The sequence below is a fragment of the Cinclus cinclus genome, chromosome 3 (genome assembly GCF_963662255.1).
Source record: "Cinclus cinclus chromosome 3, bCinCin1.1, whole genome shotgun sequence".
Lineage (NCBI taxonomy): Eukaryota > Metazoa > Chordata > Aves > Passeriformes > Cinclidae > Cinclus > Cinclus cinclus.
The window spans coordinates 69,714,535-69,728,230 of NC_085048.1; the positions used below are offsets into that span (position 1 = coordinate 69,714,535).

Genomic DNA, 13,696 nt, shown 5'->3' on the forward strand with positions numbered 1-13,696 from the left:
CTTTGTCTTACAGCTTGGACTCTTTTCTTTATGGGCTCCATGCACTGTTTAAAGGAGACTTCCGGATAGCAGCAAAAGATGAGTGGGTCTTTGCAGACATGGATCTGTTGCATAAGGTTGTTGCCCCAGCAATCCGAATGTCTCTGAAGCTACACCAGGTAGGGTATTTATTTATGTGTTTATTTTTAACATTTACTCTTATGTCTGTTTTCTTAGGAAAACACAGGATACCTTAGCAACTGTCCAAAGGGGAGGGAAAAAAAAAGAGGGAAATAGATGTTATTTACATGCTAATAGATGCTTGCTACCTTATTCTAAGAAACATCCTTAGAATGGAAGAGTTTGGTGTTTATTTATTTTGCATTCACTTGATTTTCTTTTCTGAACCCCCTGCTGCCCATTTGAAACTACTTTGCAGAGCTTGACCCTGCATTTTTCATCAAAAGAAAGCAGCAAATCTTTTCATATTTTACTTGTGTGGATACTATAAAGGTGGTTTCTAGATTGAAAGGAAATACATTGATTATGCTGATTTCACTGCTAATTTCAGCTCAGGCCCTGTATAGCTTGGAATTGATTTTGTTGTTGCTCTGGTACATTATGATTTAGTATCATGCTTTTATCATGGGTGATATTTATAATTGTTCTGGATGCTGTGAATTCATACCTAATTCATTGATACAATAGTTTTAATATGTTATCGCTGGCCATGGTACTGCTGGATGAAGTTTTGGTATTGTGGTATTTGCTGATGGATTCCCAGTCAGTGCTATTGTTGGTGGGGTTTTGTGAATAAAAATAAGAATTTCCACAAGCACTGTGGACTGCTCTAAGTGATATCTCTCTCCAACTTAACCAAAAGCTCTGCCTCCCGTAGTTGCACTATTCATTTAAAAAAATTTAAAAATGGATAAGCTGGTATTCTCCAAGTGTCTTTGACCAGTGTAGTCATGAGATCAGAACAGGTTACAATAAAACCGAAATGGAACCTTTCTATATTACTATTAAATGAATCTCCCAAAAGACACGCTTTAGCAAACGTCAAGTCACTTGGAGGGGGCCAGCTGGCAACTGTTCAGAAGCCAGTATTTTTACTGTCAATAGTTTTTGGGTTTTCACGAATGTACCTCTTCAATACTTTTTCCTGTACGACCAGGACCAGTTCACGTGCCCAGATGAGTACGAGGACCCAGCAGTTTTGTACGAAGCGATCCAATCCTTTGAAGAAAAGGTTGTGATTTGTCATGAAGGGGACCCAGCCTGGCGCAGCGCAGTCCTGTCCAACCGGGAGGAGCTGCTGACTCTGAGACACGTGGTAGATGAAGGAGCAGATGAATATAAAGTTATCATGCTCCACAAAAGCTACCTGAGCTTCAAGGTGATCAAGGTACATATGCCATCTTTCTAATAGTGCAGTAATTTAGGGTTGTGGTAACTAGTACTATTTCTGAATAATGTGGCCAAAAGAAGTTCAGCGTAGTTTTTAAAGCAGGGACTAGAGGCGAAATGAGCTCTCTTCAGTTGAATTCCATTTTGCCACCCACGTTTATGTCTCTGAAACAACATTCCATGCTTTACCAGGGAGTAGATGCAAAAGTTCATCAAAAGCTGTTGGTGCAAAGACATGATCATATGTTTGCACACTCAGCCACTGCTGTTCTACTTAGATCCTGTAGTTCTGCATCTTGAGTAGCAAATGTTTTAACCCACCTGCAGGTCAACAAGGAGTGCGTCAGAGGGCTTTGGGCTGGCCAGCAGCAGGAACTGATTTTCTTACGCAATCGTAACCCAGAGAGAGGAAGCATCCAGAACAATAAACAGGTGTTGCGGAACTTAATTAATTCTTCATGTGATCAGCCACTGGGATATCCAATGTATGTTTCCCCCCTGACCACCTCGTACCTTGGGACACACAGCCAACTGAGGAATATTTGGGGGGGACCTGTCAGTTTGGACAACATTAAAAAGTGGTTCAAATCCAAATGGTTAAGGTAGGTGTTAAATTTTGGCTATGCTGATAAGAGACCCTGCAGTCTCAGTTACACTGTATTTTCTGTTAAAAGAGAGTATTTCTGTATTGTTATCTATGAGTAAAGAAATTAATTGCAAGTAACTCAGAATACAACATAATGGTGCTGCAAATAGAACAGAAAGAAAATCCATTAACTCGTTCATGACAAAGCTCTCTATATGTTCAACAAGAGTCATTCAAATCACACAGCACTGCAGACACTTCCCTTATTCCATGGAATTTTACTGTTTATGTTTAAAAGAGACCCTAAATAAGGGTATCTTTTCTGTAACTCTGAACATGAGTAAACGTGTATTTTGGTGAGTTATGCTCCAAAGCTTCATCAGTTAGATATTCATCCCCAAGTTATTGTTCTTGACCAAAACACACCTAAAAATGTACTTGCTATTCACCAAAACTGCCTGACTGCCCCTAACTATGCATGATCAGTTCATAGCAATAACTCCCTTGCCTCATTCCCTGCCCTCTTGGCACTGTAGCTGAGGAGAGGCAGGGCACCATGGGGACAAGATGGGAGCCAGCTCACATACCAAGACCTATGTTGAAATGTTAATATTATATCTAATGGTTTAACATGCTAGTTTCCCACCATGCAACCCATCCCTCTGAGCTCTCTCCAGCCCATTCCTCTTTGCTACTTGGTTACTTCATTCAGAAGTTAATTTTGGGAGACCACTGTAACGTTAGATAAAGAGCGCTAAGGTATTTTAGGGTTCTATAGCCACTAAACATGGCCAAGGGTCATATACAACTGTCATATAGAATTTTGTTCCGAGTAAGCTTATCACACCATTGCCATCTCATAGAATGTCAGAAGACCTGCAGTGGTGTGAGAGTGAACACTCTTTGAGGGCACCTAACTCTGGTGACACAAATTTTCATGAGTAACAAGTGGCTGTGTGTATTCCTGCAAACAGAATGCGAAAGGACTGCCATGCAGCAGCTCATCATGAGAGAGGCAATGTTGAAGAAGTGGACAGTGGAGGGGGGTCTTCATCTAGCAACAATTCTACAGGGAATTCAAGCCAGAGCAGTAGCTCACAGCCCACCAGGGATGGAACCCCTCACCTGCAAACTTCATCTCAAGAGGTCCACCAGCGGGCAGGTATTTACACAATTTACTTGCCTTTCTCTGAAGTCTTCTCCTGGGGGGGGTCACATAGGCTGATGCTTTTGGGGAATCCTCAAATCCAGTGGAAAACTAATTTTAGAAAGAGAGTGTGGTTTGTCTCTCTTAGTAACCAAGAACGTGTAGGAGATGGCTTCTTGATATTGTTCCACGTGTTTACTGGGAGGGTGTAGCACAAAAGTGATTCACCAAAGGTTCCACTGTCAAATTCCATTATGGGTAATTTTTGGCCTAGCAGGTGCCACTAAGAATGCCAGAATGAGAAATGCAGATGGGAGGGAGTGTACACATGCAATGCAGGGAGCCTGTGCCACCGTGAACCTCGGCTTATTGTTGGCTGGGAACAGCAGAATGAAAGCATGCAAAAATCTTAATTATCTTGGAAGGACCGTGACAATTTATTTGAGGAATTGGTTTGGCTGCTCATCAGCACATGTGGAGAACAAACAAATGGAAAATAGCTTCTTATGTCTATATAGCAGTTACCAAGAGAAAATTAAATGTTGTTAGTCATTCTGTCGAGTAACAGCTGAGCCCTTCTCAAATTACAGATTCAAAAGTGCTTCAGACATATTGGAAAGGTAGAACTAGTGGCCTTTACATTGGAAATGTATGTTAAGTGAAATAGACAAGCAATTATTAGGACAATCACATCCAGAGGGTAGTGTCAATGGCTCAGAGTCCTGATGGACATCAGTGAGAAGTGATGTCCCTCTGGGGTCCATCCTGGGACCATTGTTATTTTGTATCTTCATTAGTGACACACACAAAGGGATCAAGTGCACTCTCAGCAGGTTTGCAGATGACACTGAGCTGAGTGGTGCAGTTGACACACCTGAAGGATGAGATGCCATCCAGAGGGACCTGCACAAGCTCAAGAAATGGGCCCATAGGAATCCCATGCAGTTAAACAAGAGCAAGGTGCTGCACCTGGGTCAGGGGAATCCTCAGTATCAACACAGTCTGGGAGATGAAGAGATTGAGAGTAACCCTGAGGAGAAGGACCTGGGGGTGTTGGTGGATGAGAGACTGCACATGACACAGCCATGGGCACTCGCAGCCCAGAAACCAACTGTGTGCTGGGCTGCATCCAAAGCAGTGTGGGCAGCAGGGGAAGGAGGAGATTCTGCCCCTCTGCTCTGCTCTGGTGAGACCCTACCTGGAGCGCTGCATCCAGCTCTGGGGTGCCAGCACAGGAAGGACATCAGCTCATTGGAGCATGTCCTGAGAAGGGATACTAAGATGATTACATATGAAGAAAAGCAAAGAGAAATGGATTTGTTCAACCTGGAGAGGTCTTTGGGGTCTTAATTGCAACTTTCCTGTACGTGAAGGGAGTTCACAAGACGGAAAGTGACTTTTTGCAATAAGATGGAGTGAACAAGGGGGGATGGCTTGAAACTGAAGAAGGGATTAGGGTTTAATTGGATATTAGGGAAAAAATCTGTACTGTGAGGGCAGTGAGGCACTGTGACATGTTACCCAGGGAAGTAGTAGATGTCCCATTTCTGCAAGTACTCAAGGCTGGGTTGGATGGGGCTTTGAGCAACCTAATCTAGTAATAGTGTCCCTGTCCCCACAGCAGGGAGGTTGGAACTAGACAAGCTCTACTGTCCCTTCCAACCCAAATAATTCTATGATTCTAAGTTTGCCAGTGGGTCACTGTGAAATCTGTCATTGTGGGATCAGGACTTGTAATGTAAGCCAATCAGCTCTACATTTCAACAAGTTAGTGGTATTGTTGTATAAAATAAAGCAGAGAATTTGAGTGGTTTGACACTTGTTTGTTTCCTATTAGATCATTTTGACCTATCACTAAAGATAATGGGTAGGACTGGAATAAATCTTGTCCTGAATATAAATCACATTGCAAGAATAAAATAACTGCAGCTTTTAATTGTGTCTAGTGTTAGAGGAATCCCCATGTGCATACTCATAACTTGACATAACAGAGTAGCAAACTTAATTGTGATATAATGATCCTGAGCATACCATACAATAAAGTAAGTTAATTGTGAGTTGTTTAAAATAACATATTGATTGGGTGCCCAGAAAACTACAACCAAGAGAGAAAGTCACACTTGGATAAGAAAAGCAACGTGGCTTTTGGTAAAACATGCTCAACAAATCCAAAGAAATGATAGCAAATGGAAATGCATATTCACTCCTGAGATACTGTAGAGAATGAAACTAGAAGAAATTTTTGGCTAGGACCATCAAGGACAAAAAGATTAAAGTGGGCTTGTGGTTGTTGATTTTTAAAGAGTATTTAGAAGCAAAAGAAATCCCAGCAGTGGTCTTTATCTGTCACTGTACAGAAAGGCAGACTTGCCTATATGCAGTATGTAAAAATAAGAAAAGAAATGTCTTGTTTATATTGGGAGAGAACACAGATAATCTATTTCGCTGATCTGATCATGAAACAGTTCATTCCATCCTAACAGCTACAAAAAACATGAAAGAGTGGCTATCAAAGCTATATGCTTAATTGAGCAAAGCCAAATGACTCATTCAAGAAGGGTTTTAAGAGAGCTGGTTAAAAAGAGCTCTGTTCAATAAGTATGAGGACATTAAAGCAATACCACAGCACAGGAAAAGAACTTGCACTATGCTTGTTAAAAATCATAATATTGTTGTCCTGCCATGTACAGTCCTAGTGCCCTAATTTAAGAACATTTTTTCATTTGGAAGCACTTCAAAGAAGAGCCAAAAAAAAGGATCAAAATTCTGGCAAATATGTCTTGTATTGAAAGATAAAGCACTTTCAAGCAATTGGTATTTTAAGAGATGCCTTGATCATAGTCTGTAAGTATTTACCTGGGCAATGAAAGGTGACCAAGGACCATTGGTCTGAGCAGACTTGGATGTAACAAAACTAAACAAATTCAGGTTTGAAATCAAGAGCATATTTTTAATATTGAGAGAGCATATAAATAGTGAAACAAGAGACTAAAGGTTAAGATGGACTCTCCATGACTGGAGATGCTAGATGCATTTTTTTAAAATCACAGTAGCAATTAATAAAACTACACAGGATTTAACTCTGGGACGTTCTATGGCCCATGCTATATAGGACAACAGAATAGATAATCATAGCAATGCCTTCTAGATTCATAATCTGTGCATCAAGTGCATTTAACTTCTTCATATTTCATATTGCATTTTGCAGCCTGGTACCACTGAGTCTGCAAAGCTGCAAAATGCAAGGAAAGCAAATAAAATCATGACCAAAATCAGGAGCACTGGAAACATGTGGGGTTCTCCCCCAGAGTGTCCCTATTTCATGATGCAGTTTATAGAACAGCCTTTGTTTTTCTAAGTGTTTTCAGGGACAGAGTTTTTTAGGTGTAGATGCGGGTGGTCTCCTGCCCAATGCTCCAATCACTGCATTTGGGATGAATATAGAATACTTTTGGACAGGGGTCAGCTTCACAATTTAAATCACAGATGTTTGGCCACGTTAGCCACAGCACAAACTAACACACCACAGCCTCTCTGTTCTTAATTCCAGTCCTCTATTTTTATTTAAGAAAGGTAACCTATTGAAATAACCATCAGATGTAGAAACCAAAGCACTAAAGCAGAGCTCCAGGGTTTGAAGAACCTGAATCCCTGCGGAGGCCAGACGTGTGCACAGCCGCAGTCACAGCAGCCAGGCCTGGCGCCCATCACAGCACGTGAAGGACAGAGGACACTGGCAGAGCAGTACACAGGGGCCATGGAATCACAGAGTATCCTGAGTTGGAGGGCACCTACAAGGACCATTGAAGAAGTCCAACTCCTGGCTCTGCAAGGACCACCCCAAGAATCACATCCTGTGCCTGAGAGCACTGTCCAGGAGCTTCCAAGATCTGTGTGCATCTGTTCCATCATTCTCCAGCAGATATCTTGGGGCTCTTATTACTTAGGAAAATTATTTCTTTGTTGTTTGGAGTAAAGAAGTAGAGCTAAAGATACATTGTAAATGAGGTGTCAAAGTGTCCAATACTTGCCAAACCAACTAGGTTTTAGCGAGCTCCAGTTAGGTTGTAGCACAGCTCTGCTCATCTCACTCTGCCAAGTTACCTAAATTCTCTTTGCTTCAGCATTTGAAAAAGGGGATAATGATACCAGCCTCTGAAAAGCAGGTCTGTGGATGTGAAACAACCTGTTTCAGGCATATAATGCAAATGGCTTGGATATGAAATTCTGCATTGCTGAACCTGAAGGAATTCAGCAGTCATGTTCTTAGAAGATAGTGTGAGATTTCTATTCCTTTATGCCAGCAAATTTTCAGTGTTTGGAGAAGTGTCAGGTACTGGGGAAAACCAAAGCAAAAAAAAAAAAAAAAAATTACCAACAGCCTGGAAATGCCTGCCAGAAAAACTTGTTTCTGTGTTCATGGCTCTCAACAGATTTCCTGGCATCAACTTCCCACCCATAGCTATAGCCAGGAAACCAAAATGCCAGCTTGTGTTAATGTTTGGAGTTTCCTGGAGAGAAAAAATAAAACAAGCAGGCACTCTTGTGATGGGGTATTTGCTGTGTAAGCCTGGGTTAGAGCCTGTCTACAGAAACAGTGAACTCTGCTGGGGCCTGCGGCACACACCAACCCGTGGCAGAATGCCTGGGTACAAGCAGGCCTCTGGTGGGTTCACTGGCCAGTACTTTATGATTTATTTTTCATTCTATGGCTATTTAAATACACAAGCATAAGAAATACAGAAATTGTTTGCTTGAATGACAGAAGGTGTTGATATGAATGTTAAATATGGGGATGTATTTGTACAGGGAAGGATTTGTCTAGGCATGTCAGAATATCTTATCCAATTTCTGTATCCAGTAGTGGCCGCTTTGAGATGCTTCCCAGAAAGGGACAAGAGCCTTATGTGGGTATCATTCAGACATCCAATAACATATCCTACCAAAAAGCATTTGCATCTTTTCAAGTCTGTGATGTACTGTAAATGTCTGTCTTGGAACTCGTAGTTTACCGTTAGTCTTAAAAACTAGCTTGTGGCTTGAATGCTGTATTCTTCCACTTGGTTGAATTTTCAAATTCTCTCTCCCCATATGCAGGAATAATTCTTTTGAATGTACCATTGTTTTAACTTACGGGTTTTTTTGTTTTATTGTTGCGTTTAATTATACCAAGCCATTTAAGGTAGATATTCAACATTCCATTAGTGTGGTTGTCAAAAGGGAGCAGAATTACAGCAACACTATGCTCAATCATTCACTGGGCTGATCAAGCTGTAAGTAGCAGAACAGCTGTGAGCCTGTGATTAAAGTGCTGTGCTTTGCTTGGGGTCTCTTCTTATTTCCTTGTCTTTTGACTCAGTGCACAATCTCTAGAGCTATTTTGACCAAAACTCAGAACACCTGTAGTGGAAAACACAGAAAGATTTGTAAGTTTAGGAGTTTGTTACTTTTGCTATTCTTGGAGTTTTGATGCTAATAAAACCAGTGTTAATATGCCAACAGTAATATGTACACATAGGACACTGTCAATGGCGTGGAATTCATCACAATGCCACTTACTTAAATATATTATTTTCTTTTGAAGGCAGGAGAAAACCCAGGAGTCAGTCTGTCCAGGCACACACTGCTTTAAACCAAAGGCCCCCTGCTTCAAGTCACTCTGGACCAATTGTAGAAAGCTGCCAGCCTTTCATCCAAACATCTACATCTGCCCACGAAATTGCTCAAAGGCTTTCTAGTAGTCAGCTATCATTCCACAACTCAGCAACATCTGTGTTTTCTCAGTCCCCCGCTGTTCCTGTTGCTGGCCAGCTGACTGTGCAGGACCGAGCTGCAGCAATGCTCAGGTCCAGCCTGGCCTCCTCCACCAGCTCAACTCTCAGCCTGCTGTTTGGCAAGAGAAGTTTTTCAAGTGCTTTGGTGATTTCTGGGCTCTCGGCTGCAGACGGAGGCAACACAAGTGACACACAGTCATCCAGCAGTATGAACATTGCCATGGGGCCGTCTGCCAGAGCAGCAATCCAGACAGCTCGGGTAAGGCTGAAGCTGAAACAGCAGCACTGACTGTGAGTCCCATTCTGCTCAACCATCTAGATCTTAACTGTCCTCACCACCACTGGGTTTCTTCCTTCTCAATGGTCAGAAAAGTGTTTTTTCCAAAACAATGTTGGGATTTGGGTATTTGTTTTGGATTTTGCTGCATCACAATGCAACTGTTTTGTATTAATAATAGTGTGTTGGTGAGAGTTTGTGAATAACTGATGGGGAAGCTGTTATGCACACACCTGAAATTGCAAACTGGGGCTTCTCCTTTCCCTCAGAACAGGGACTTATGTCTCCATTTTCTGCAGCCCAGGTGATGGGTACCATCATAGCAGACTAAATACCTCCTTCCTTGCCTACTTTAAGTCCTATGCAGGACTTAAAATTATTTTATCTGTAGGAAAAGCAACAGTTTCCCCTGAATAGTGCACTGTCCCTCTCTCTGACCAGAAATTCAATCTAACACTGAAACCTTGTTGCTGAAAGTTAGTCAAAGGAATCCTTTGCGAAATATTTACCAAAGGAAATCAGCATGCCCTGTGATTAAGCAATTTCTAGCAGCAAAAAAACTACACACAAAAAATGTCCAGCTTTCTTCCCAATATACTCACAGTTTTATTCCTATCTTCCCTGAAAAATTCAATTCACACTGTAGAGTTGCTGTTTTATTGTTTACTTAAGTGTATTTATTTAACTTTGTTTGCCATCTGTTGCTATCCTGAAGTTTGAAAATTGAACTCAGCACCAGAAAGCAGAAACATGAGAAGACAGACTAGAAATAAAGGGTGACTGCAATTAGACAACATACCTAGAGAGACTTCTGCGTTTGGCCTATCAAAATGGAAACCAAACCAGTGACAGGGGAAGACTGAGGATAGAACTCCCAAGCACTTCTCTGTTACTGTCCTTCTGAACTGTGTACAACTTCCCTAGTTTCCAAACCTCAAGTGAGAAAAGCTCTTCGGCCTGCACGTATTTTACTCTCAACACAAAAATACCATGTGTGGTAGTTCCTTAGGGTTTCACCATGAACTTCAACAGGAGTCAACTGAATGTTACTCATCTGGGTCCAATCCTTTGTTCCTGTAACAAGTATTAATATTTCTACACATACAGATGACTATATCCAATGAGAAGGCACAATTCCAGCTCTCAGGAGTTTATGACATAATTCGCAAGAACTCAGTTTGTGATACCGAGTACTTATGGTAGGATTCACCTTGTCCAACTTTAGGCTTACTAAAATTTGGGCATGTCGTCTCAGTAGGTTGTTGTTGAGGCTTCTGTTTTCAGTGAAGAGGCCTTCATCCACTTCATCCTTGGAGCAGTTAGGAAGAAATTTTCTCCTGGGAGACTTCTATCTTTCAACCACTGGTAGCCTGAATGACAGAGCAAGACCACATAATGAAATTTAGATGAGGTGAATCCTGGCCAAAGTGACTGCTCGGAGTCCAGGTGCCCATTTGACTGTAAGCAGCAAAGAGGAAGCATTTCATTTCAATGTTCATACAGCAAAGTTCTGGAATGCTTTTATCCTAATGAACTCCTTACAGTGGGGTGGCACTGTGCTTAATGTTTTCAGACTGATAAATGCATTCCAGTTTTGATGAAAAGGTTTCTTTGTAAGTTGGATTTAAAATTTGGTATATAAAGGAAGCTCCAGAGCAACCCGATTTAACAACTTAGAAGTCCGCCCTGCTTGAAGCAGCAGTTTGGACTGGATGACCTCCAGAAGTCCTTTTCAATCCAAATTCTATTACAGTTCTCTATATATGTACATCTGTGGTACTAAACCTCCAGCTCCCGGTCTGCTTTTCCTTCCAAATTTATGCATTACACAAAGTGTGACAAGTACCTCTTCAGAACTCCCTTGTGAATAATGCATGTTAAGAATCCCATGGAGTTTCACAGAATGACATTCCTACGTCAATTTTTAAACATTTTTCACCTGTCACTTCAAAAAATAGCTGAAGTGTTAGTTAGAAATTTCCTAAACTAGCTGACTTTTTCTTTCTTACTTTCCAGCAAGTCACTGAGACCTGTGAAGCAGCAGATGCTACGGAACCAAGACCCCAACGGGAGGCGGGTCCAGCCCATGCACTGTTCATGAGTCGGAACCTGGAGTGCAGAAGGGCCAGCCAAGAAGATATGGCCCTGGAAGACACTGCTTCTCAGCAGAGCCTGTCTGAGGAGCAGTAAGGAGCATTCCTAGCACAAGGGCCATGTGCTTCTTAGCATTAAATACAGTTAGGTCAGGAAGCTGCACGTGGGTTTAGGTTCTTTCAAATGTAATAAGCAACCTTCAAATGTTTATTTTTCTAACTTCTACACAAGCATATTACAGGGCAGATGCTCTTCAGCTAATGGCCTTGGCATGGGTAGGGTTGGAAGATATCCTAAAAAACACACAGTGCCACTTCATCTCAGGTTCTTGTAAATCCTAGAACAATGAATACAACCTGTTTAATGTTCCTTCCTCTGGAATGGTTAGAATCACAAACGAATACAGTAGGAAATATTAATACAGTTCAGTGAAAAGCACACAAGACATCTCTCTCCTGCCGTAACTAAACAGCTGATTGCATGCAAACTACTTGAAATTTGGTATATAACATATAGCAAAAGGCAACTAAGAACAGAAGCAATGAATACATAAAAGGACAGTACAGGGTCCTGTAACATTAGAGCTAAATCTGACTTTTTTTTTCCAACATCAAATCTCATTTTTCTTTGACGTGTTATGCAGGTGCTAATGCTGAACAGCAACACAACATCTCAGACTGATTGATATACTGCATGCAGCCATACTGAAACACTGTGTGAACAAGCCACTCTACACCAATTAACAAAAGTCAAGTGTAAGAAAAGAAAGTATCCAGTGCATGGAAAGTCTTCTAAGCCTATGGTGCACCTTATTTGCAAAGCAGCTTTGCATAAATTAGGTATTATCTCGTGCTCCTGTTTGGTTTACAGCAGTGTTTCTCAAATGCTAAGCAACAGTACCCTTAGGAGTTGTAAAAGGGCCATGGGGGATCCTCCTCAAGGACAGAAAAGTGCAAAGCAGGCTGTAATTACTGCCTGGAAGTGTTTGTGTTAGGAAGGGAACAGCTAAATACCTTTAATTGCTGGACACAGCTCACTGTCCATAAACACTTGTAGCCGGTAATTACAAAGCCTTCTGATTTCCCTCCCCCAGAGAAAACTGAGCTGCTGCCAATAAAGGCAGATGATCCAAAAAGGGAGGCCATGCCTTCACAAGGTTTGAGAAACACTGATTTACAGGAATGCATGACTACTTTGAAACCCAAAAGGCTACAACAAATCCTTCCTCTACCATAGAGTCTAAACAAACACGCATGTGGTTTTTTTCAATTAAAAAAATTGCAGCTATCAGTGTCTTGCTGTTCCTCTTTAACTACCCTAGATTGTTTCTAAATCTCAACACAATGATGTGCAGCCAGGCTGTCTTGTCCCAATTAACAAGATTTAACAAGAGATGCTGTAGCTAAGTCTCATTACTGTTAGGCAATACTCAGTTGCATTCTGAGCTTCCTACTGTGCCACACTTCAGATCTGAGTAGTAGAACTAAATAAGACTGAGTGAAAATAAAATGATCCAAGTGTGTTTTGTGTGGCAGCAGTTTCTGGGTATTCTATTTGCAATTGTTTTCACTTGTGTTCTGCCTTAAAAAATTTAAGAAACCTACTCTTTCTTACTTCAGTTCTTGATGAGTTGATTATTAATAAAGCTTAGCACAATCTAGGAAAAATTCTGCTCATGTTCACAATGACAAAAGCAGAGTACTCATATACAGCCCTCTAGCCACATGGTCATCAGTGCAGTTCAGGCCCTACTAATGTCTCCTCTAGCATCTAAATAAGATGTGGAAGAGGAAATTGAATTCAGCTGCTCCCTTCTGGCCAGTTCTGACAGATGATGACTCTTGTCCCACCACCCTGTTCATGAAGTGCTTCACTGCAAATGAAGGATGGAGGTTTTACAGGCACGCTCCTATTAACAGTCACCAGCCCTATTTCTGCTTTGGGGGCTTTTGTGTGGCATCCCACAGGATAAACCATCACTGCTTTGTCTTCCTGCATGGAGGCAGGGCAAACAAGTGACTTTGGAAAGCACCAAGTACTTTCCCATATTCATCAATCATCACTTAGGCCTCCAATTTCCCCATCTTTTAAGTTTGAATCAATTTCCATCAAAATTAAGTAATTCTAGTAGTCCAAATCAACCTAAATTATTCTGTATATCCAACTCAAGCCTACTAAACCAGCCTGGGGAATGGCTGCACAAATTCTTTCAGCAGCAACCATTGCATTTGTTTAGCAACTACTGAGGCTCAGTGACAGCAGCACTGTATCTTCTGCAAGATTCCACTGTCTCCATGGCTTCTGGTACTGCATCCTAAAATAATGCAGCTGCCTCACAGTTCCTGATTTCATCCAAGCCCCTGTCTCTGGGAGCATAACTCCTTGGAACAGCAGTTGTGCTAAGAAGTCCAAACTCTTGCTGCCTGGGG

General features: G+C 41.5%; 1 protein-coding gene across 1 annotated transcript in view; it reads left to right on the forward strand.

Annotated features, from left to right (window-relative positions):
* Window positions 1-11,363, forward strand: part of PCNX2 (pecanex 2) — a 150,614-nt gene extending 139,251 nt beyond the window's left edge. The window contains exons 29-34 of the mRNA XM_062489044.1: window positions 14-158; window positions 1,157-1,387; window positions 1,717-1,991; window positions 2,950-3,137; window positions 8,707-9,155; window positions 11,190-11,363. Coding sequence (XP_062345028.1) covers window positions 14-158; window positions 1,157-1,387; window positions 1,717-1,991; window positions 2,950-3,137; window positions 8,707-9,155; window positions 11,190-11,363 — 1,462 coding nt within the window. The remainder of the gene's footprint in view (window positions 1-13; window positions 159-1,156; window positions 1,388-1,716; window positions 1,992-2,949; window positions 3,138-8,706; window positions 9,156-11,189) is intronic.
* The last annotated feature ends 2,333 nt before the right edge of the window (window positions 11,364-13,696 follow it).